Here is a 25,501-nt window from a genome sequence, read left to right as displayed (position 1 = left end):
AACAAATCAATGCAGTTCATGACAGTGCTGACACAAGAGACTTGGACGCACCCGTCTGTTTTTGTAAAACACTCACGCCCTGCACATTAATTTATTTCCAATGCTTCTAAACACACACTGCGCGTTTCACAACCTTAGCTCATTTTATCTCCAGCTGAGCCCATAACTTTTCCACACAAACAGATCGCACCGGGTGATCAACCAAAACTAATGAGAGAATTGCAAGTTTACGTCGCTGACGGATTTATGAATAATGCAAACTGGAGCGTGTAAAGTAACGATCATAGAACAGCCAGGGTCCGACCGTTTAATAAGTCGGGTATAAAGTGCAGATAATTATTAGTCGACCACATGTGCAGCTAAGCAATGCCTGTACCAGTTAATCCGTGCCGCTTTTCTTTAGAGTTTTACTGTATCAGCTCAACCTTTCTCAATCGTTTCGCTGCACAACTCATTTGTAATTCTCAACGTCTCAACACGCAAAAGGAAAACGGTTTTCGTTCAACTGCTGCTGCCAAGTCACGAGCCCCTAACCTCCCCATCACCCACCGTACCTTGCCACGGTTCTGGCACACTCCTCTGTCGAGCTTGAGAAGCGGCTGTGGGGTGATCCCTAACGAGGGCTAATCCAAACAACGCTTAAAAGGAGAGTCAGGGCAAGTCGACGGTGATGACGCAGGCTGGCAGGGACTTTTGCAGGATCTCCACGGTGCTGTCTTTGTTTTTCACAGCAGGGAGGTCTCTCAGCAGCAGGGTCTGCAGGTTCCTGGTGCACGGAATACAGAGGGCACTGTTTTCTTTCCTTTCGCTGAACATTCAATATGTGCATAAATGCACGAGCTTCATACCTAACTATTTGAGAGCCCGATGAGACAAAGGTCTCTTTGTAAGGGAGTCCGAGAGAGAGAATAGTATGGTACGAAATATCTTCGTTCAGAAAAAGCAATGCTTGCATGCTCAGTACTCAATTCGCACGTTACTATTCAATATGATCGTTCATACAACACAATCACATGAATGGTAACACCAACGCAACTGTACCATGATGCCCTACTCCAGGAGTGGAGTCATCCACCACCTTTTCAATTCAACCGTCACAAATCAGGGTCACAATTTCATTAAAATATATATATATTTTTTAAGTGTTATGATGAATAGTAGCACCTCTAATGGTGATAGGAACCACCAGAATCCATTACAACCCAAAGAATATAAATTAAAATACACATTTACACACGCAAAAACATGAACAAATTAAATGTTAGGTTTGCAAGAAGGGTAAGGGATGGCTGGTACATGGAAACAAATGGCGGGCCCAGTACCAACAACAACGAGCACCACGGACAGCCAGAGGAGCACCAAACAAAGCCCAGGGCATCAACATGGGGGCCAGGGCCCATTTCACCAAAGAATCCCAGGGCATCCACCTATCAAAGCGACCAGCACAGCCTGAATTTTGATTTAAAGCTTTCGTGACTGCAGGAATTCATATTCTTGGTTCTTTCGGTAAAGTCACGTAGAAGGGAAATAATAAAATAATACAAATATAATCAGTAAAATTCTTACAACGTTTCGACTGCAACACGAGCAATCATCATCAGGAGTGAAATCCACAGCAAGAAAATAAAAATAAATAATTTGCGAACGGCGCGGGAGTGCGAGCATCTCCCCCCTTCCCGTGTGAGCACGCTCACCGGAGCCCCTGCAGGGAGGTGACCCCGAGGTCTGAGACGTTCCCGCACGACACGACCCGCAGGTCGCGCAGGGAGGCCACCAGGCTGTCAGTGTGGCTCAGGCGCTCCAGCGTCGAGTCGCCGATGTAGACGCAGCGCTCCAGGTGGATTTGCTGCACGTGCTGCAGGCCGTCTGCACGAACAAACAGGGCACGTGACGCTGCAAGCTTTCACGGTGCTCACTGTGATTGGTAATGCAGTAAAACCTTGGATTGCGAGCATAATTCGTTCCGGAAACGTGCTTGTAATCCAAAGCACTCGTATATCAAAGCACTTGTATATCAGTTGTGATCACGTGACGCTTGGCAGACAAAGCGTGCTAGTCGTATTGCAAGACCTCGCTCGTTTATCAAATTAATATTTACTTTAAAAAATTGCTCGTCTTGCAAAACACTCGCAGACCAAGTTACTCGCAATCCAAGATTTTACTGTAGTTGAGTTTTGATTCGTCGATTTGGAACGTATTTGTATGGACCCGATACGTGGAGTGAATTGACTGTTTAGAATGTTTTATTTGCAATGTGTTAAGGATTTTTTTTTCCTCTTGAGAATAATGGATGGAATCACACGATACAGACAACTCGGTCACCAATGACTGCACAAAAAACATAATTCTGGCTAAATTCCAGCTCTGGGGCAGAAGTCTTGTGAAGTGTTGCCCCCTATTGTGTGAACTAGGGGTCACATGACGGGAATTCGGAGATAGTGCTGTGATATCTGCTTCTATGGGCCATTGTTTAATAAAATTATTGCATTGCCCTGCGAGACGTCTCAATATATATTCTGTCTCAACATGATGCTGATAGCAAAGGCAAAAATTGTGGTAAAAAAGACCAAATATATATTTCAAAACAATGATTAGCCATATTCAAAGCAGAGGCAGCACGCACCCAGGTAGTCGAAGCCAGTCTCCATGATGCAGGAGTCGGTGGCGTTGATGGCTTCGATGCGGTACCGGTCACGCGTTCCCGCCGGAAGCCCGTTGTAGTCCTGCTGCCAGCGCTCCGAGTCGCGGTAGCGCACGTGAGCGCCACACCGCAGGAGCCACTCGGAGGCGGCGCGGTCGGGACCCGCCTCCAGGATTCGCTCATGATCCACCCTGACCCGAGCGTAAAAGAAAACAAACAAGGAGACAAGTCATGCATACGGCATGGATTCCTGAACGATTTTCTCTACGTGTATGACATTGTGAGATGACGTTAAGTGTATTGATATCATGGGGAAGCAAGTGACCGCATCGCCTTGAGCGAAAAGTTCTGAGCAACCCTTTTATCAATTAGGCCGGTCTTCGAGAGTAAGTCCCTATCAGCAAAACAACTTCACGCTGAACTGTCAGACATTTTGGATCATCCTTACGAGTTTTATTGACTTCCCACTACAGAGAATGACGGACGGACAGAGCCAATCAATGCGTTAACGCTTTCAACCCGAGTTGGACAGCATTAAAAAACGTCCTGTGATTTTCCATTCACTTTCAAGGAAATGTCAAAGTTAAAGTGTGTCTCTGATCAAACTGGGGTTGGGTGGCGTTCATCTCCAAAGGCGGCCCGAAGCAAGTGGTGGAAAACTACACCTTTCTCTGGTGGGGGTCAGTCTATCCGTAGGAACACCGCTGTTGACTTCCCCCGCAGAACGTCAGAGGTGTCGGAATAAGTCTATCGTCAACTCGGATTTCAATTTGCAAACAACCGACTAAGTGTAGCCTTACCACAGATGTATGATGGTGATGTAGGGATAGGAAGATTCTCGGAATAAAAAAAAAACTAAATATCTGGAGCTGCCTCTCTCTTCCCTACATACAAACAATTCTGTTTACCCAGGAAATCCTCACTGAAACTCAATGACTCTCCAGGAGGGTCCTGCATTGGGATAATTGACAATACTATTCATAAGTGTTTATTAAGTAGGAGGCAACTGAGGTACCTTGAGAAAACGCACACTTGCTCAGGAATAACACTCCAATCTCAGCGCAGGTAACCTCAAGAAGCCACGGCCGTACTTCTGCCTCCCAGGCACCTCAACCTTTTTGACAATGTTACGATCGCGACTCGGGTAAATGTTAGCTTACAGTTATGGTCATGTCACGATTAGGTCCATGATCAGGGTAAATGCTAGGTCGTGGTTGTGCAGCGTTTTGCGTCACATTGAGAGACACAAAGAGGAGCATGTGAATCGGGAGGACAAATGCAAGGCGATGCCCATTGTGAAACATGGGACTGAACAGGCCACATCATGGCTAGAAGGGATCATGGCCGATGTTCAACAACAAATGACTGAGTGGCAGCCAAAAAATGAAACGCGTCTGGGAGGATGTCCACTGTGAAGAAACTGAACAAAACACATTTTTACTTCAAACTTTCATGACTGCAGGAACACTGGCGGAGCCAGTCGGGGGGGGGGGGAGGAGTGGCACGTGCCCCCCAATGATCCGATATAAATCTCTAATTACGATCGGATCATTGGGGTTTATTAGTAATAAATCGGTATTTTGCGACCCCCACTGCCACTGTGTAGCATATTAATATGTGCCAGGGACTCTATGAGATGATAGGACAATAGTCTAGAGTCCATAATTGGAAATAAGTAACGGCAAAGCAGTTATAAGTGACTCAGAATTGTGCGCAGTTGCGTATACAGTACACGACTTCCCTGAAGGCATCAACACCTTCAGCGAGCGCGATGCCGATCACACAACGCGGTTCGAATTCGACCCTCGATCGATGGCTGCGCCATCGCCGCACACGCGTCGAATAAAAAACAAGGGACAAGTCCTTACTAACAACTCCTCTATCATTTTTTCATTGCTGGAGGGGTTGCCCCCTCTACCTAAAAATCCTGGCTCTGCCATTGTGCAGGAATTTATATTCTTTGGTTCTTTCGGTAAAGTCATGTTGATGGAAAATAATAAAAGAATAATAAATGCTAATTAAAAAATTTTTGTCAAAACCAAAAACTCTATTTTCATTACTTTTATTTTATTTTCCATCTACATGACTTTACCGAAAGAACCAAAGAATAGGAACGAAATAAGCTCGTGTGCAGGTGCCACTCGGATTACATCGCAGAATCATGAGGTGGGGGCAGCTTAAAGGAGGCCTTCGTTCAGCAGTGGATTGACCAGGGCTGGTGATGGGAGTCATCGACTCATAGTTGCTGGTTGGTGCCACTCTCACTTGTTGAACACCGCGTTCAGCCAGGCCCAGAGGTGACGGCGGGCAGGGGGGGAGGCCAGGGGGTGGCGCAGTCGAGCTCCAGCCGCATGCAGACCCCAGCCCAACCTCTGTGCAATCGCGTTCATAACAGCAGCCCTGTGGGAGGAAATATAGAATTCAACACAAGTTGCATAAAACTGTATACATCATTTCCATCGTCTATTTCCCCCAAGTAATTATAAAAATTGCACCATTCAAGACACCTATTAACTGTTATCAAAGACTGGCTGTTGGTGCACTTGGCCCATCATTCATCTGGGGCCGATAAAAACGAGCACCACTTTGTGGAGAAGTCAAAAATGGTAGCAGTCCTTTGGAGACTCATCCGTGCCAAAGGATTGCGGAATTCCCACCGCTGGTTCAGGGCTGTACAAAGGATGAGTACCGCTTCAATGCTCATTTGAGCAGGATATCACCAACACATTTAATAGTGCTGTTCGTTACTGGCCGCTTGGGAGTTTTAGACTTTTAGCCTTGTGCTCCGCAACCGTGATCAAAATGAAATGTAAATGCGACTGCATTTGTATGATGCTGTACAGACACAAGGGGGAGGTTATTTTTAAACAATACAAACCCATGATTATTTTTAATATATGGCCATGGGTATACGTGGTGTGCGGCAGAGGGCAGTCCAGCAACATGAACCGTTGTACTGTACTTCCATGCTCCCAAATTCCATCCTCCCCGCCCGCCTTCACCAACCAGCGTGGCGAAGTATAGGGCGTCGCGGTGGCGAGATGTTAACTACCTCGCCTGGTACACAGGAGATGTTAACTACCTCGTCTGGTCTACACGAGATGTTAACTGCCTCGTCTGGTCTACAGGAGATGTTAACTACCTCGCCTGGTCTACGGGAGATGTTAACTACCTCGCCTGGTACACAGGAGATGTTAACTACCTCGTCTGGTCTACGGGAGATGTTAACTACCTCGCCTGGTCTACAGGAGATGTTAACTACCTCTCCTGGTCTACAGGAGATGTTAACTACCTCGCCTGGTCTACAGGAGATGTTAACTATCTCGCCTGGTATACAGGAGATGTTAACTACCTCGCCTGGTCTACAGGAGATGTTAACTACCTCGCCTGGTCTACAGGAGATGTTAACTACCTCGCCTGGTCTACAGGATATGTTAACTACCTCGCCTGGTCTACAGGAGATGTTAACTACCTCGCCTGGTCTACAGGAGATGTTAACTACCTCGCCTGGTATACAGGAGATGTTAACTACCTCTCCTGGTCTACAGGAGATGTTAACTACCTCGCCTGGTCTACAGGAGATGTTAACTACCTCGCCTGGTCTACAGGAGATAAGTCATTTGTGGCCAGGTCGCTTAAGGATAATAAAATAGAGCTCCGTTTTCTCAGGTTTTTTCGGTAAAGTCACGTAGGTAAAACATTAAAAGTAATGAAAGTAAAATAAAACAAAACAAAAATAAAATTCACGACGTTTCGGAGGCAACACAAGTCTCCGTCATCAGGTGGGACCGTCACAGCCAGATTAGCTGCATCAAGTGAAGCAATGATTCAAGATGTAATCCCTTATAAGCAAGTTGAAGGGGGGGAGGAGAGGGGGGGGGGAGTTCATCAGAATGTGGTAGCCAATGAATGGAACGTATCGGGAGGGAGGGGGGTGGGAGGGGGAGGGAGCCAACAAAACATTTGGCGACGGCTTGGACGCGGCTGCTGCGCACGCCAACACAATGGGCAGAGAGGGGGGAGGGGAGGTCTGATACACATGATAGAACAAAGGAACGAAAATGCCCATGTTTATACCAATGCAGGCTGAAAAATGAAGAGTACTGTTAGAAAATAACTGGGGATGTTAACACTCGGTGAAGTAAATTAAAATAGTGCCTGTCAGATAAGATGGTCCAAAAAGTGTAATTAAGTCTTTTTTGCGTGGTTAATAACATCTTTCCAGTGATTACTGAGTTTGTACCCATCATCACGGTTGAAATTATGTCTGTGTTTGTATATTTGTATGGCTTCGTGTACAAACCTTTGATGGTAGCCAGGAGGCTTGCAGAGAACCTTGGTCTCGGAAAAGACAATTTCATGAGAGCCCGCCGAGTTGTAGCAATGATCGGCAACGGCCGAAGAATCAGTTCTGCCGTGTTTCAGATCTGACTTGTGCTCACTTTTTGGACCATCTTATCTGACAGGCACTATTTTAATTTACTTCACCGAGTGTTAACATCCCCAGTTATTTTCTAACAGTACTCTCTTCATTTTTCAGCCTGCATTGGTATAAACATGGGCATTTTCGTTCCTTTGTTCTATCATGTGTATCAGACCTCCCCTCCCCCCTCTCTGCCCATTGTGTTGGCGTGCGCAGCAGCCGCGTCCAAGCCGTCGCCAAATGTTTTGTTGGCTCCCTCCCCCTCCCACCCCCCTCCCTCCCGATACGTTCCATTCATTGGCTACCACATTCTGATGAACTCCCCCCCCCTCTCCTCCCCCCCTTCAACTTGCTTATAAGGGATTACATCTTGAATCATTGCTTCACTTGATGCAGCTAATCTGGCTGTGACGGTCCCACCTGATGACGGAGACTTGTGTTGCCTCCGAAACGTCGTGAATTTTATTTTTATTTTGTTTTATTTTACTTTCATTACTTTTAATGTTTTACCTACGTGACTTTACCGAAAAAACCTGAGAATATGAATCATTGCAGTCACGAAAGCTTCAAATCTAGAATTAGAGCTCCGTTGTTCAGTGGGCCTTACCATGGGAAACAAAACAATAAAATACGCACGAGTTTAGTTTGGTTTGGTTTAAACCCACACGACCCGCACACAGACGGGTGCGATGCCCTCACGCAGCCAGTGGGCTTGACGAAACGTCCCGTGGTGTTACCCCCACTCAAAACGTGCGGTGGCGAGCGTCTCTGTCGCTACGGTGGAAATTCCACGTTCCCATGGTGGAAGCCAGTCCATCCACAGCACACAACCAAGGCTCGCGTCGCGTCTCACTGTTGGATGCGTTGACGCAAGCCACTGACTGCCAAACACACTGGACGATATTAACGCGAACGACTCGTAGCGTCGACGGAAGAAAGGCCTGTCGCCCGAAACGTCGCCTACAGGGCCACACGAATGTTTTTTGAGTTTGTGTTCACTCACCTCTCGGTTTTAGAGTTTACAAAAGCCAAGTTAAAATGTACGCACCCAAAAAGAAAGATACATCACCATATTATCAAATAAAGCTCATAGTCGAACACATTTGTCAAATTATTAACAACAGCGCGATCATTCAACCAAAACAACTACCGAGAAAACGCAGCTCCCTCAATGTTGTCGATACTGGCGTATTCGTTACCACAGAGTCAACTTTCGCGTTGATGAGATGCCCTCAGAGCCGCCACGGTGCGACCGTCGCCGCCGTCGCAATGTCATTGATGCCTCCAAGGCGCTTCTCACTTCGAATTAGAACGCAACGTAGGAGGCGTGACCTAATTTAGCGATGTCACGATTATTTTCCCCAGTCCGAATAAGCAACGGGCGCCGTTGATTGGTCGACGGGCGCGCGACGAGACGGAGGGTATCGGCCAATCGCGTGCGGGAGGGAGCGCCCCGCGCGGCGCATGCGGTCTACGGAATGTGAGCGCGCGTGGTTTGCGCGTTGGCTCGGTGGTCAGAGGGCGTTTCGCAGAGAGACCGACCACGAATTCACTCCCGTCAGCTCTCACCTGTGAGTTGGTCCACTCACCCGTCAGCTCTCATCCGTGAGCTCTCACCCGTGAGTTCGTCCACTTACCCCTCAGTTCACCCACTCACCCGTCAGTTCACCCACTCACCCATCAGTTCATCCACTCACCCATCAGTTCACCTACTCACCCGTCAGTTCATCCACTCACCCATCAGTTCATCCACTCACCCGTCAGTTCACCCACTCACCCGCCAGTTCACCCACTCACCCATCAGTTCATCCACTCACCCATCAGTTCACCCACTCACCCGTCAGTTCATCCACTCACCCATCAGTTCATCCACTCACCCGTCAGTTCACCCACTCACCCGCCAGTTCACCCACTCACCCATCAGTTCACCCACTCACCCGCCAGTTCACCTACTCACCCGCCAGTTCACCCACTCACCCATCAGTTCACCCACTCACCCGTCAGTTCACCCACTCACCCGTCAGTTCACCCACTCACCCATCAGTTCACCCACTCACCCGCCAGTTCACCCACTCACCCGTCAGTTCACCCACTCACCCGTCAGTTCACCCACTCACCCGTCAGTTCACCCGTGAGTTCACCCACTCAGCCGTGAGTTCACCCGCTTGCCCGCAGTATATCATCTCAACATTCGTGAGCTCACCCACCCACCTGCGTGTTCACCCACTTGCCTGCAAGCTCGCTCGCACGTGAAATGATCTCTCCTCTCACCGAGTCTACTCACCTCTCCTGGTCTCTCTGTTCACCTGTGAGCTCAATCGCGAGGTCATCCGCTCACCTCAAAGCTCACCGACTCACCTGTGATGTCACCTGCTAAAGCTCACCTGCTCACACCTGAGATTAGACTCGCCCATCCGTTCATTTGCTCACCTCTGAACTCATCGGTCTTCTCACCTGTGCGCTCATCAATAGCCTCACCTCGCCACTTACCTAGCCACTCACCTGTCCACCCATTCGCTCGAGAATTCGTACAGACGCTCTTTCACCTGGGGGGGTCTGCACTCACGACCATTCCGTGAAAGAGTTGGTGTCTCACCTCTCCACTCACCTGTGACTGAGCTCATCAATCTTCTCACCCTATGCACTCACCCAGGTGCCCTCACCTCTCCGTCCACGTGCTCACCACCTCACCTGTTCACCAGGCCAAATTCTCATCACCTGTCCACGCATTTCCCACACGAGTTAGCGAAGCAGTCTTCTCTCCCATCCACGTAGCTGGTGACCTCTGACAAATTGCCCGATGAAGCTGGATGTAATTACCAGCGAAACGTCGTACTCAAATTTATATGATGTTGATTCACTCTTCAACACACCGGTGGGCTAAAGTAGTAAACTATTTGTCCTTTGTAAACGTGACACTTTTTTACTGTTTGGCCGTGTCGGGAGGTGGAAGGTTATGACACATTTATAAATAACGCGATCTAACCCAAAAACCTTTATTATGACCTCTACCTGTCTGCCTCTACCTGTCCATTCCTCACCCCGCGTGTGATGCCCCCACGCCAGGATCCGAAGCCCTGCCGCGTTGCCCCTCGCCTCGTGCCCGTGGATGATGGCGTCGGCGCTGCGACTCCTGCGGCTGTCTGGGCCCGCACGGGTGCCCCGGGGGTGGCCGACGGTGGAATCCAGGGCCCGGCACAGGTGCGGCAAATCACTCTCTCCGCGGCGTTGTCGATTATGAGAGCCGTTTGACCACACTTGACCACGTTGGCGAGGGGCGCAGTGGAAGAGCGGGACTGGTTCAGATATGAATCGCCAATGATGTTCGTGGCCGTGGCCTGGAATTTGAACGCAGGTTGGCCGGACTCGTAGTGGAGCGGTGGTGCAGCGGTTAGCGCACTGCACCACATTACAACCAGATGTCCTGAATTTGGATTCTCGAGGTCACAGGCTGACATCGGTGGCGAGTCAAAGCTCAACCGGTCCTGTGTCACCCAACCCTCCCATCGTCCTACCAGCCTGCAGTGAGCTGAAAACGACAAACACGACGTGAAGTAGGCCTTCATCCAGCGGCGGATAGACGAGGAGCTGTTAACGATATCTCTCTGCTTAAAAATCTAATATATTTAGGACATTCGGTTCAGTGGTGAAACATTGCTGAAAGTATGAGAGTCGTTTCTTTTTCTGCTGAATTGCAATTGCTCCCTGTGAGAGAAAGTGTGTCTCGGGTAAAGAGTACAGTGCAGTACTCCTTTATATTCAACTTAATGGCATGAATATAAATTTGACCGGAGTAGAACTTTCGACAGTGCTTGGTTGTGCTGTGGATGGATTTGGTTTCTGCGATTAGAATGTGGTTTCCACCATTGCCTCGAGGACGCCAACAAAGATAATTATTGCTCCAAGCGATGTCTAGGTCCAGTCCCGCTGAGCTTCCCATATCTGATGACATTAGATGTAATCCAGATGATTTGGTCAAAGGTTGTTGGCGTTATAAATTTACAAGGTCAAAATTCAGCCCTGCAATTGCTTGCTCACGCCTCAAAGCATCGAGCGAGCTCCTAGGTGGTATTTGGTCTACTCTTCCACCCTGGCCAGCCGTCTTGGAAGACAGCAAGTCTTAACTGGACGCCCCAGTTAAGACTTGCTTAATTAAGATTAAGACGATGGAATCCTGACACTTTATCCCCACCAAACGCGATCTGCTGATGGACTTACAGTGGCGTGCCTATTTATACTGCTGCGTGATGTAAAAAACTGTACAGTAATTGTACATTTCTAATAGACGCAGTTCCCATAGCTCATCTGCGTTTCAAACTTTATTGGAACATTTATTATTATTATATTATTTTTGTGCGGTTTGCTTGAATGCGCCAAGCCAGCGTGTGTTCTCGCCCGGCAAGACCGCCCTGGCAAACAGGTCGAGACAGAACCCACAGTTGGGGCGTCCAGTTAAGACTTGCTGTGCCAGTCAGTCAGACTTTCATGCGAACCTTGGTTTAGACCGGTCTCATGAACACATGCGAAGCAGCCTTAAGCCGGCTCCACCACGTCATTAACAACATTGCCTTGAATGAAGAAACAAATATTTGCAATTGGTGACTTTTCGGGCAATGGCCCTTCTTTGTAGCACATCAACAAGCGATCGGTTGCTTGCGGTTGCGTGCAACTTGTTTGCTGAAGTCAAGGGACCTCTTGGTTTAGATGTACAGAACAAGCATAAACCACTGCGTTCACGCACATGTTCAACGCTTTTGTAAGTCCACTGCTGGATGAGGGCTTCTTCCACCCCGTGCAGGTTGTGTGGGTTAGTTGACCATACTTCACCACGTTGGTCAATTCCGGTTGGTGAATAGCAGAGAGCGTAGATGAGGGGGCATAACGGCGCAAAAATTGAATTTTGCCGCACTGCTGTCGACGTAGCTTTGCAGCCTATAACACCTGTTATGCATTGTGGTCGCCCATCCAAGCATCCAGGCTCAACCCTGCCTAGCCACCGAGTTCTGATGAGATTTGGTGCATTCTGGGTGATTTGGTCATAAGCTCCACTGGGTTCATATATAAACATATGTATGCTGTGTTATTTTCAGCTGTTGTGCTGTCCTATATATATTTTTAAAGTGATTTCATATGTAATGGGTGGTGGGGGGGCTGTTGTGCAATGGTTTGCCCACTGCATTATGATCCCAGCGACCTAAGTTGAATTCCAAGCCATGGATAACATAAGTGCTTTTTGATAATATCTCAACCGGTCCGGGCCTTCCCTCCCCTAGATCAACTCCACCTTAAATATGTACCTGGCGAGGGTGTAACCATCAGCAATGAGTAGACATAAACAGCCGGGCGTGGTGCTGACCACACCACTGCCTCGTGTGCCGTGCCAGACGTAATAGCTGCTCGCTCAACAGCACTTTCCCCGACAGCAATGCTGGCACCATTTCTGGCAGAAGGTCCTGCACTCGACGGAGCCCTAGAGAGCCCCGTTGTAAGTCGGCCGACTCTTCCACGGTGGCCAGACGTCTTTAGCCAGAGGTTGGGTGTACCCACGCTTCGCCTTGCCGCTGGCGACCTGCCGATCGACTCGCCCGCACGACCCACTTCTGCCTTTCTCTTCGCGTGGGGGCGGCAGCGGTGGCGCGGATGCATCGTGCGCGACGGCCACGCCGGCGTCGTACGACGTGGCGGTTGTCGGCGGTGGCATCGTGGGGCTGGCCTCGGCGCGGGAGCTGCTCCTGCGCCACCCGAGCCTCTCCTTCATCATCCTGGAGAAGGAGAGAGCTGTCGGTGAGCCACAGGGCCATCCGGCCGCTACCGAGTGTGTGCGCTGCGATACCAGCCCGAGATTGCCGCTCACGGCCAACACTGGTGACGATTATCTCAACCGGTCTCGGGCCACCCACAAGTTGGCTTGGCCTGAAACGAGTACCAACATCGCTGGCGGCGGCGGTGGCGGTGCCGTGTGTAAACATCGCCACTCAGTCGACAAAGGTGGCCCGGCGTGGTGCCGGCCATCCACCTTGTGTGCCGTGCCGATCTTCATAGCTGCTCGCAAACAGCACTTGCCTCGAAAGTCTGCTACGGTTATACGGGGGATCTTTGTCTTTTGTGTGTGTGTGATAGCATACATTGGAAGTGGTAGCATAGTGGTTAATGCGCAGTGATACAAACCTGCCGACCCCGAGTTCAATTCCACTCGAGATCAATAACAGTGCTGGATATCTCACCAAGTCTTGGGTGCAGTGTTGTAAATATCAGTACTGGGGAGACAAAGGTGGTCGGGCATGGTGCTGGCCACATCCGAATCAGAATATTCATATTGGAGGAATCCGACGAGCTAGAAAGCTCTTTCTCACATGTCCAGTATGGACCTGTACGAACGTTACAACAGCAAACAATACACAAACGCGATAGGAATGCAAAGGTAAATAAATGACTTAAAAATATACAAATAAAATCAACTTAATTTTTATCTTACCACGTGAAGCCCACTGAGGTATGAACTTATATCTGAACAAAGTGGCTTATCACGTGGAAATTTATAGCAGCAAAAAAAATCGAAATCATCTCAATGCCTCCTTAAAAGTACCATGCCGGCCTCAATGGGTGCCTGCTAACAGCACTCGCTCCCACGGTCAGAGGGGGAGATCCTTGTCCGCTCTTGTACATGTCTGTGCGTGCAGCCAGCCACCAGAGCGGCCACAACAGCGGAGTGATCCACAGCGGCATTTACTACAAGCCGGGCTCGCTGAAGGCGAAGCTGTGCGTGCAGGGCGCGGACCTTGCCTACGAGTACTGTGACAAGAAGGGCATCCCCTACAAGCGCTGCGGAAAGGTCAGGAGGAGGCTGCGGATCCGGAGGTTGGGGGGGGGGGTCACCGATCTGATCCCCAGATCACGTGACGCGTGGCAGCGCGTGGCAACGCACCGCGACACGTCAATCTCTTCCGATGGATAGTCGGTTGACAAATGGATTGACAAATGGGCTGTACGTGTGTATCTATACAACAAAGATACACAGATTCTCCCGTACAGCCTCAACAGACTGTTGGGGTAAGTGTTGCTAGCGAGCACCGATGAAAGCCGTGGGTGGCCAGCACCACGCCCGGCCACCTTTGCCTCCCTCGTGAAATGATGACACATCATAGCAGTTACTCATTTGAGGCTGAGTCGAGCTAAGGGAGGCTCAGGACTGGTTCAGATAATCGTAACTGGCGTTGTCTGTGAGCGGGAATCATACTCGGGTCGCCCGGTTCGTAGCGCAGCGCACTAACCACTGCTCCCCACTTATATATACACACACAGTGTTACCTTGTTATAACGAACCACTTCCGGATCCGGAAGAGAGAAGTTAACAAGGCCTTTATAGAAACACATGAGCACAATGATGCATCACTGCGTTTGCACAGGTCTCCTGGTCAAATTCAAAATGAAATCATTACGCACTGGTGATCGGGTGTTACACCATTCACTTGTGGAGCACGGTGTATGCTGTAAAGAAACGAACGATGATAGGATATGTGGCAGTGCGTACGATCGTTATACGCCGGCTCACGGACATAACGCGGTCGCTGTACGGAGCTTTAAAAATCCACACAAGATGACGCGTTCCCGCAGCTACGCTCGTTACAAAGGTGGAATCGTTACGAGCACAGCTTGGTAAGTTTGTTGTTGATGTAGAGCAACAACCATTATTCTATATTGAGGCGGTGGAGCCGGATAATTGCGTCGGGAATAGCGGAGTGCACGGTTGTGATGATGCCCACCTTCGCATTTTTGAATCGGGCATCACCGCGGCAATAGCGAGTTATTACTGTACGTGCAGTGAGACAACACGGCAGTTAAACGACTAATAGTGGGCGGCTTGGGTTTCGGCCTAGCGCTTGGCAGTGCAAGTCGTTAATCCAGTCGGTGCAAGGGGAGGGTCGTTCGCCTTGGGACTTGCGTCTGCAGCAGCGGCGTCAGCTGGGATGTGCCCGCGCATGCTGGGCTGCAGAGAAACACAGAGAGTAACTTTCATTCCGTTTTCTTAGGTTTTTTCGGTAAAGTCACGTAGGTAAAACATCAAAATTAATGAAAATAAAATAAGTCACGTAGGTAAAACATCAAAATTAATGAAAATAAAATAAATTATTTTCATTAATTTTGATGTTTTACCTACGTGACTTTACCGAAAAAACCTAAGAATATGATACCTTGCAGTCACGAAAGCTTCAAATCTAGAATTTCATTCCGTTGTGATTTAATGACCGAGGTAGATGTAATTAAATAGTACAGCTCCACTGACGTTGCACGAAGAGAGTATCGGCGTACGCATTTGCAGTGGAGTCAGTCGAGGCGAGACGCTTGGGAAGTAATTCGCAGCGACTTTAAAAGTTGTTCCTAAAGTTGACCTGGAGAAATGAACGGAGAAAATATTAATCGTGTCACCATTTTGTTGATGACGTAGCAATTATAATAGCTATGAAGAAGGGCCATTGCCCGAAACCGTCGCCTGTTATAAATCTTCTTGACTTAAAGCGTTCGTGACTGCAGGAATTCATACTCTTTGGGTCTTTCGGTAAAGTCACGGAGGTATAAAAAGAATAAAAAATCACGACGTTTCGATCGCAACACAAGCAATCGTCCTCAGGTGAAAAAATATAGCAAAGAGAGCTGCTGAAGCAGGGTGTTACATAGGCCTCACATGGATGCAGCCCAAGGGTAAGTGGGCGGGGTTAGAGAAGGAAGATGGGCGGGGTTAGAGAAGGAGTGGCAGAAGTGTAAAGATTCGGCCCTGCGATGTCTTGCTCACACCGCTGCTGCCAGAGGGTGCCTCCACTAGAGGGAGCTCTAGAGAGCCCTGCTGGAAGGCATTCGGGCCTCGTTTCCATGCCTACCGTATGTCTTGGAAGAGGCGAGAGTACCCTTCCCCTTACCCCGTTACACGCTACCTGCTGACCGACTAAACCAGGGGTCGGCATCAGTTGGGGGATGTGCCCGCGCGTGCCAGGCTGCAGAGAAACACGTGGCGTGCCTTTCATTCGGTTGCGATTTAATACCGCAACTCCGGAGCCGCACGCGGCACTTGTAAGCGCCGCTTCGTGATGTTATTCACATGCATTGCGGCTCTCCGAACGTCGATCTGTGTATTTATTTATCCCTTGCCGATTTCGTGCAATTTTTTTTATCCTATTATTGCCGACCCCTCGACTAAAAACGATACGCGTTCGATCGCGGCGGCACGCTGGTTTCTTCTCAGCTGATCGTCGCGGTCGATCGGGAGGAGCTGCCCCGCCTGGACGACCTCTACGCGCGGGGGCTGCAGAACAACGTGCGTGACCTGCGCTTGGTCGGCGAGCAGGAGATCCGGGAGAGGGAGCCCCACTGCAAGGTAGGGGGGAGCCCGCCCCCTGGGTCACACTCCCTGGGTCAGTTTCAAATGCATATCCGTCGCTGCGTTCCCGCGACCGCTGGGCTACGAGGCCTTCGCTGGCCCGTGCCGCGTGGCTCCGGGCTCTTGCAGCAAGGCCCCGATTCAAATAATTTCATCGGCACGTTTTGTACTCGCGCCATACCTTGCCATAGCGCTAAGGCTATCGTAGAGGCGCTACGTTTCACAGGCACGGCCTGCGGTAGTTTGTCAGTATCGGGGGGCGATGTTGCTGTGTGCGTGCACCCACTGATGTAATTTGCGGGTAGTTATTTCAAATTTGGAAAATTCGGGTGTCACCACGCACGGCCCGACCCCCTTTCGATCAACATCACGGGATCTTTAACGTTCACCGTGAATCAGACCGCGGGGCGGTATTTGTGGGGAATACGACCGCGGTATTAACCTCTGGACTCGAACCCCCAAACCCGCTGGAACGAGCAGCAAACGCGCCACCGCTGCGCGACGTCCAAGCCTCTTTCCTTGTCCCGGGGCGAAACCTGGGCCGACCTGCGAAGTTACCCACACGGGGTTCAGCGTCGAGGTTCGATTCCGAGGCTCGGGGTCATTCGCCCGTGACCGCGCGGTTTTTATCGGCTCAGGGAATCAAAGCCCTGGACTCTCCCTACACGGGGATCGTCGACTGGGCCGAGGTCGCCCGCAGCTACGGCCGCGACTTCGTGGAGATGGGCGGGGAGATCCGCACGGGCTTCTGCGTGTCCGGGTTTCGCGAGACGGCCGAGGGAGCCGCGGGCGGCGCGGAGGGTATGAGAGTTGTTTGTTGTGCTTTCATCATCGTCGTCGTCGGCAACAGCATCGACATCAGCCCTGACCGATCCACCGCTGGATGAAGGCCTCCCCAAGCCCGTCGCCATCTGTCGCGGTGATGCGGTGTGACTATGCGGCGAGCGCCCGCGAATGAGCCGATGCCATCGGATCGGTAGTGGCAGTTGGCCGCTATATTCGAGACTTCTGTCATTCAACTGCTGGACGAATGCCTTCCTTACACCGTGCAGGTCGTGGGGGTTGTTTTACCATGCATGACCACAATGGTCAACTACATGACCACACTGATCATCTATGTCACACGTTATTTGGTTGCATGTATGTAATTGTATATCACCACTTGTGTCAGAGGTGTAAAGCTTCAAATGCCCCCGCCCCTCGTAGTAATTTAATGAATTGTCTCCATTGAGGGTCAAGGTTCATTTCCAGAAGCATTTTTTTTTTACATTGCACTAAATATAGCGGCCGCTCGTGGCTGCAAGTGTCGCATTCACCCATTCGTATAAACCTATGCGAATAGTAAATCAGCGATTCTTACGCACGCAATTCGATGCACGTATCGTGAGCTCTTCAGAACCGATTTTAATCGGTGCATTTGTTGCGTTGTATTTTGACGGACAGTTCCGTTGATGCGAAACGTTATTTTTTGTTTGTTTTTTGCAGGAATGAAATACCCAATCACGGTGACTGGAAAAAAGGTCAGAGTTCATTCTAAAATTGATACCATCGACTTCACGTGTAGCTTTTCGCAACACAATATTGGGATTCATAATAGATTTTTGGCTTAGGCCACTTACGTAACGATCAGACCAAATTTGTGACGTTAGGAAACCTCCACCACACGATGCAGGCAAGGTTGAAATGAGGTGTGTAAACATCGCCACTGGGGAGACAAAGACGGCCGGGCGTGGTGCTGTCCACCCACCCCCTCGTGTGCCGTGCCGGCCTTCATAAGTGCTCGCAAACAGAACATGCCCCGTATGTATGTTGAACTTCTTTCGCACCGTACGTAGCCAACGGTCCGTTAAGGCTTTACAGGGGGTCTTTGTGCGTGCGTGCGCGTGTGCAACAGGGGGAGGAAGTGCGCTGCCGGTTCGTGCTGACGTGCGGCGGCCTCCACTCCGACCGTCTGTCGCGCCTCTCCGGCTGCAGCTCGGAGCCTCGCATCGTGCCGTTCCGCGGGGACTACCTGGTGCTGAAACCCGACAAGACCTACCTCGTCAAGGGCAACATCTACCCCGTGAGCAGCCACGCACCCCTGCTACCACGGGCAGCTGCCACTGGGGGTGCCCTTTCTATTTCTTTGGATGAGATGCATTGTAAGCCGGTCATCGCGTGCCAAGCACTACGATGCAGCACAACTTGGATTTATTAAATGTCTAAATTGACATTGCTCAACTCTGCTTTTCATTACCAATATTTTATTTTCGTATGGATTCGAAGCCATTGCACTTTGCGGGCACCTGGCGGTTTGGCAATCATGGAAAGATGAACTGTGGAGTTGATAAACTCTGCTCGTGCAACCACTTACAAGTTCGCTGCACAAATAGGAGCAATCATGCACGTGTAGAGAGTTTGAGGAAAAGGGATTCGAATGGGCGTAGAATTCCGCAGGCCAGAGAGGGAATTGAGATGACGTTACAAAAATGAATGAAGATTCTTAATCGCGGGAGAGCGCAAGAGAAGTATACGAAACCATGTAACTAACAACAGTCTTTCTGGCTTAACCGAGCCAGGAGAAACCCTCTGATGCTACAAGTGGTTTTCCGTCGGATATTTCCCATGCCGAGCCAAAACCAAACCGCGCTACGCTGGCCTCACGAATCTGGCTCGGGGCCAAGTCGGGCTAGGAGCATGGCTAATGACGCATTCATTCTGTTGCACATTCACAATCACAATTAGAACACACAACGCGAAATGACCCCCCCAAAGTTTTGAGGGTTGCGTTCTTACTCTCTGGAGCATCTCGTGACCAGGAGAGGGCACCATTATCCTGCGTTGCGGCCGTGCAGGTCCCCGACCCCAGGTTCCCCTTCCTGGGCGTGCACTTCACCCCGAGGATGGACGGCAGCATCTGGCTGGGCCCCAACGCCGTGCTGGCCTTCAAGCGCGAGGGCTACCGCCTCCTCGACTTCAGCGCCCGCGACTTCCTCGACGCCATCTTCTTTAGGTGCCGCCCCCCCCCGCACACGTCCGTGGGCACGGCTTCGTCCCAGCAGGGTCCGTCCGAGTGGACGACCCGGAAAAATGTTTGTCGCGCCCGGCGCGTCACGTTTCGTGTGCGCCTCCCGATGGATGTGGCTGCTCTTGCGGGCCTGTCACAAGGACTGCTCCAGTCTTACCAGCAACCCAAAATATATTGCCTTCATTCTAGATTCGAAGCTTTCGTGACTGCAAGGATTCATATTCTTGGGTTTTTTCGGTAAAGTCACGTAGGTAAAAAATTTAAACTAAAATTTATAAAAGTAAAATAAAAATAAAATAAAAATCACGACGTTTCGGAGGCAACACAAGCTTCCGTATTCAGGTGGAACCGTCACAGCACGATAGCTGTATCAAGTAAGAGAAATTCCAAGAAAACAGTCCTTGTATATATACTGCTTGAGGGTGGGAGGAGCCAAGGTAGGCCCTGAATATTATATTAAATAATATTCAGGGCCCTGAATATTATATTAAATAATATTCAGGGTCTACCTTGGCTCCTCCCACCCTCAACCAGTATATTGCCTTCACCAACCCGCGCTAACTGGCGCGGTAAAGTATGGTCAGATAATCCCCACGTCCCGCACCGCTTTGGTGAGGCCTCATCCGGCGGCGGATTTACAATAGCGTTGCACATGTATCTGTGCTTTGACTGAAACAGTAATGTCTATAACGTAGTGACATGAATGTCTGGAAAGCAGTGGAATAAGAGTGTGGGTGGAGCGGTGGCGGAGTGGTTAGCACGCTGCGCTATGAGTGTGGCGACCTGTATGAGATTCGTGGTGAAGCGTGGTCAAACAACCCACGTGAATTGACAAAGGGTCATTAAGAATCAACGACTGCCAAAAATGCACCATAGATTGGGTCGATTTTCTTGATTCGCCAGGAATGAAAGTGCAGCGCCGACACTGAAACACTTAAATTGTCTGTGAGGTTGGCAGTTATGGAGAAGCCACGGGCGCTGGCCGCGTCCGACGTGTGTTACAGGGGACTGCAGAAGCTGGTGCTGCGTAACATCTCGATGGGGATGAGCGAGATGTATCGGAGCATCTTCATCGGATCGCAGGTGAAGCTGCTGCAGAGATACATCCCCGAGATAACGCTCGCCGACGTGACACGGTGAGTGTCTCCGACTCGCACAAGTGCGTACACATCAGAGGTCGCAAACGGGTTTTGATTCTTTACCCGTACCCGTACTCGTACTCGGCCGCACCAGGGTCGCAAACGGGTACCCGTACCCGGCCAGGTACGGGTAGCCGGGTCTCGGGTAGGGTACGGGTATCGGGTACCCGATTGCGACCTCTGGTACACATGGACACCTGTGAAAAAGAGTTTTGAAGCTCATCGGATTCCTCCAGTATGAATACATATTCTGATTCTGACATGCGTGCGTACGTACGCTGAAAAACATATTTATTCCGTAAACTTGTCATACAATTTTATCCTGATCGTGCCCTCGGTGTCACATCACCGATGACACGATCCTCTGATTAGCACGGTTGGCTACGTACGGTGCGAAATAAGTTCAACATACATACACACATTTGACCAAGTATCCATCCGGATGCCTCGCAGAGCATTGCGAGCCCTCGCGTTCGCGAACGGCTCAAGAAAGCGGATTTCAAAGAGCTGCTCCTGAGATCCATTTCAGCCACCTGTGGTACAGCAGAGGGCAGCACATGCGGGCTGCATGACCCAGCCAACGCAGCCTCGCTAACCGCAGCATCACCACTCTACCCCAAAATTCATCTCGGTTTTCGACCAAATGCAGGGAAGGCGTCACGGCTGACTTCACTGACCCACTACTTTGACCCACTCGGTTGGAACATTGACCCGAGTGAGTGGATTGACACTTATTCACAAGACAAGTGTTTTTGTTGTTAGCCATTAAGAATTGCCGATGCATTAACTTTTTGTGTATTTTCCTGCATCCACAATTCGCTTTCAGAATTTGTAAATTTTTCCTTTGCCATTACAGCTGTTGAATATCAAGGTTCTATAAAATATGTGCCAGTGTCGTGACCTAGTTTTTGCGGCATTGAACCTCAATTACCCAGCCGTATTCGACACGATTGCCCCATCTGCCTTTTCCATATTCCCCGGATTGTGAGACACTTCAACCAGCGCTCACCAGCAACGGGTTAAGTACGGTCGACTAACCGCCCGCGACTCACACGGCGTGGAGAGGCCCTCATCCAGCTGTGGATTGACAAAATGGCATTTGTGTGATGACGAATATGTAACTCAGCTGACCTGCCCCGACTGTAAATCCGTGAAAAAGAGCTTCGGAGCTCATCAGATTCCTCCAAGACAAATAAAGATTCTGATTATTCAAATGAGACGACTCAGATTGTGATGATGATGACATTGGTGGTAATGATAACGATGAATGACTACGACGACGATGATGATGATAATTTAAACGACGAATATGATGCTGATAATAAATGAAGACAGTGACGAGATGGCGGGAGTGACGGTGATGACGGTGATGACGGTGATGATGGTGATGACGTTTAAGGTGACGGCACGATGGCAACCGTCGCTTCTACCCCGCAGGGGCCCGTCGGGGGTGCGCGCCCAGGCACTGGACCGCGACGGCAACCTGGTGGACGACTTCGTGTTCGACGGGGGTCAGGGGTCGCTGGGCAGCCGCGTGATGCACGTTCGCAACGCCCCCTCCCCCGCCGCCACCTCCTCGCTGTCCATCGCCCGCATGATCGCCGACGAGGTCAAGCAGCGCTTCCAGCTTTGACGTCGTCACCGCCGCCGCCGCCGCCAGTGATGGTGGTGCCGACGATCGCCGCTCGCCGAGTTTGTCATCGGAAGTCTCAAGACGCCTCCGCCATCGCGATGGGATTAAGTAGGCGCGGGCTAATCCAAGGGAGCGCAGAGGAAACAGCGTTATGTGCCTGCTTAAGCCTATTGTGGCTGTGGGGGTGGAAATTTCCAGACTATTAATCTCCTTTGCCGTAGTTGAAATAGTCTCGCTTGGTAATGCTGGTGTTCAATCAAATCTGTAAACGATGAGAACAGAAAAAAAAACCCATCGGAACAGAAAAATGGCTGTGTGATCCTGGCGTGCCCCGTATTTGTTTAACGTGTGTCATCGTTACTTGAATGTCCTGTCACCTCCCTCACACATCCATATTTGTCATCTGCTCCATTATCTCCGAGTAGGCTGGGAGTAGCCGGCCCTCTGGCGGCAGGGAAGGAGGGCAGCGTCGAGTCCACACCTGGAGCGATAAATTGCGCGCAACTTGCTTACAGGCAATTGAATTTCTGGTATGTGGACGTCTCGGCAAGCAGTTGTGAGCAGTTGCACAACCGGTTGCTCATAGAAAGGATGGACTCTCAGGCATTGATCGACTCAGTGATTTGTTGCGAGATATTTCATGTGACACATTTGGTTATTACTGTCCAGCTTAATTTTGTTGTTGCGCAATGACTTGCTCAGATGTGGACAAAGCAGTTGGAGGCTAATTTCGTTTTGCGATTTCGAGAGGAAATCGATCAGACATATGTGGGACCGTGGCTTTAGGCCCACGTGTAACCTCAACGCCACCAGTGCTCTACCAGTGCTTCTGAATGTTGCTGTTTGTTTTTTATTCCATAGTCTTCCACTCTGGGTTTTGTTCTAAGTCTTTGAATCACGGGTGTAGTCCTGGTGGACTTTTACCTATCTCAGGAAGTTGACAGGTGCTTTAAGTGCTCTCTTAGCTGGGCGATGGTGTCTATGCAACCCTGCAATCCAGCGCTGTGCAGGCGAGGGTTGTTGGATCGCAAAAATGGTTCTGAAACTCCCTTCACATGGGCACAGTGGAGGAGCCATATCCTGGCTCGTCAGAAGGCGATACAGTAAATATGGAATCGACCTGTTCCATCTGTACGGGATATAGTGTTGGCCCGTTTGCTCCTTCACATGTATGCATGTATGTTGAACTTCTTACGCACCGTAGGTACGTAGCCAGTCGCGCTACTCGGTGGTGCGGGGGAAAGACAACAAACTAAACACAAAAAGCAGCTCTAAAGAAATACATTTTCAATCCAGATAATGTAAAAGTGCATAGCTCCAGTGGCTTCCTAATATTGCAAGGAAGAGCGTTCCGGACGGCCGCAGAAGCGCATCTGAAAGCGCGTGATCCGGTGACCGTCTTTGTTCGGTGGTTAGCCAAAAACCGCCGTGCGGATGACCAGAGTCTGTGTGATGGTTTATGCTCCTTGACCAGATTGGCAAGGCGTCGTGGTTCATTGCTGGCATGCACTTTGTGTGTAATGATATATCGAGGACCGGTAGAGCTTGGGGGAAATTTTGCACCGGCTCACTGCATCGGCTGCATTTCTCGCTTGTCTGTGGTTCCTAGTTGTCCTCGGGCTTTGATAGCGAGCCAGTGCATTGCAAGTTAAAATTATTGTGATGTTGTTTGCACAAACCTGGGCTGCTACTGAGCGAATGTTTAAAATGTGCAGGGCCTTTGGTTCAGCTCAAATGCACAGAAAAGTTATAGAGCTAAGAATTTAAGGGCTGCAGATTTTACAAATGTTGAATGTAAATGAATTTGTATGCAATGAGCAGGTTACCTGCCGATGTGTAATGTAAATTCGGGTGATTTTTCTTTCAAGAAAATGCCATTTTAAATGCCGTATTTGTTTACCTGTCGCTAGGCTTAATAGTTAATGTACACTCATTCCAGACAAAGCGGAATGTGTGGGTTGTTAACTTAATTTGTCATACAGTATTACTGCCGATTGTAAGACGTCTGTCTGGCGTGAAATTGTAGGCCATACATTCTCGCGAGATGCTCTCAAAACTCTCTTCAGCGGAGGTCCTTCCACCTCGGTGAGGTGAGCAAGCAATTGCAGGGCTGCTACTTTTATCTGTTACCAGCAATATCCCTTACCAGCAATATCCCTAAAACTTTAAAAGCCTCTCGTTTTGACCTGGGAACAGGCAAGTTTCACTCCACATAGATTAAATGAAATGATCAGTACAGATCAACAGGACGTAGCAACGCCCCGCAACTGACAATGTTGTGTGGTCGTGTGACCCCTCCCCCCATGATCTGGCTGATTGAGGTGGCTCCTGCAAATTGAGTGAACGCACACGCGGCAGAAAAACATCCAGGCTGAAGCAGAGGTCGCAACCGGGTACCCGATACCCGTACCCTACCCGTACCCGGCCGGGTACGGATAGCCGTTTGCGACCCTGGTGCGGCCGGGTACGGGTAGGCCGTGAGTCACTGGTGAGTAACCGTTTGTCACTCATTTCGGGTAGGGTACGGGTAGGGAACGGGTACCCGTACCCGGCTGGGTACGGGTACCCATTTGCGACCCTGGTGCGGCCGGGTACGGGTAAGGAATCTAAACCCGTTTGCGACCTCTGGGCTGCAGTGTTGCAGCGTCAGTCATCAGGTGGCGCTAAGGCCCCATGCATTTGGAGCCGCTCGACCGTGCAGTCACCAATATAGTCGGCCAGATCCTCCCGTCGTTATACTCATAAACTGAAAATATTTCGTCGATAAAAATGCACTAAAATTAAGAATATATACACATATAACAGGTGACGTATTTCCTATCAAGAAAGGCCATTGCCCAAAATGTCGCTTGTTACATCGCCTTTACATGCAGGTTTTTAAGGAATGTTAATGGTTTTTTTGTGTGCTTATGCACTGCTGCCAACACACTCTCACATTTGTATTTTCTTCATAATCAGTTGAGGTCCCTCTGACCTCATCTATTTAAATCATCTCTGAACAGAGACGTGGGAACTTGGGATTTTGCTATGCATGGGTGTTACCAAATGAACATTTGCACACACATACAAAATACACTAAGACAAAGAGAGATGTTGATTCTTGGATCTGCCGATGACTTTGCATGTACGTTCAATTTTGTCTGCGCTTGATTTTTGATGTAGCTTTCCCCGGGACATTAAAAGTCCTGGATTTGTTTTATGTCCGGTTTTTTTGCAATACACAGTACTATGATTTACCGCTCACGTCAATGCATGTACGTGCAGTCCCTCGCTCTCCTGCTATTG

General features: G+C 49.8%; 2 protein-coding genes across 5 annotated transcripts; one reads left to right on the top strand and one right to left on the bottom strand.

Moving 5' to 3' along the window:
• Nucleotides 1-54: 54 nt before the first annotated feature.
• DMAC2L (distal membrane arm assembly component 2 like) lies at nucleotides 55-8,328 on the bottom strand. 3 transcript variants are annotated; one of them, XM_078608499.1, is made up of 5 exons: nucleotides 8,215-8,328; nucleotides 4,907-5,041; nucleotides 2,624-2,832; nucleotides 1,695-1,866; nucleotides 55-766 (listed from the first exon to the last, which is right to left on the bottom strand). In XM_078608499.1, the coding sequence occupies exons 2-5, from the start codon at nucleotides 5,029-5,031 to the stop codon at nucleotides 652-654; spliced, it is 621 nt and encodes a 206-aa protein (XP_078464625.1). In that variant the 5' UTR covers nucleotides 5,032-5,041; nucleotides 8,215-8,328; the 3' UTR covers nucleotides 55-651. The 3 variants fall into 3 exon arrangements, with proteins under 3 accessions (XP_078464625.1, XP_078464624.1, XP_078464626.1); XM_078608498.1 differs by having other exon boundaries at nucleotides 8,068-8,272; XM_078608500.1 differs by lacking the exon at nucleotides 8,215-8,328 and adding an exon at nucleotides 6,945-7,314.
• Nucleotides 8,329-8,551: 223 nt separating this feature from the next.
• L2HGDH (L-2-hydroxyglutarate dehydrogenase) lies at nucleotides 8,552-25,410 on the top strand. 2 transcript variants are annotated; one of them, XM_078608493.1, is made up of 11 exons: nucleotides 8,552-8,635; nucleotides 10,131-10,265; nucleotides 12,694-12,848; nucleotides 13,745-13,896; nucleotides 16,303-16,434; nucleotides 17,076-17,238; nucleotides 17,923-17,957; nucleotides 18,332-18,499; nucleotides 19,272-19,429; nucleotides 20,449-20,580; nucleotides 22,021-25,410. In XM_078608493.1, exons 2-11 carry the CDS (start codon nucleotides 10,174-10,176, stop codon nucleotides 22,214-22,216), a joined length of 1,383 nt encoding a protein of 460 aa, XP_078464619.1. In that variant the 5' UTR covers nucleotides 8,552-8,635; nucleotides 10,131-10,173; the 3' UTR covers nucleotides 22,217-25,410. The 2 variants fall into 2 exon arrangements, with proteins under 2 accessions (XP_078464619.1, XP_078464618.1); XM_078608492.1 differs by having other exon boundaries at nucleotides 8,556-8,683.
• Nucleotides 25,411-25,501: the final 91 nt, after the last annotated feature.

Source organism: Lampetra planeri, chromosome 30 (assembly GCF_965212315.1).
Source record: "Lampetra planeri chromosome 30, kcLamPlan1.2.h2, whole genome shotgun sequence".
Lineage (NCBI taxonomy): Eukaryota > Metazoa > Chordata > Hyperoartia > Petromyzontiformes > Petromyzontidae > Lampetra > Lampetra planeri.
The sequence above is the reverse complement of the archived record's forward strand: the minus strand, read 5'-3'. Positions and strand labels throughout refer to the sequence as shown.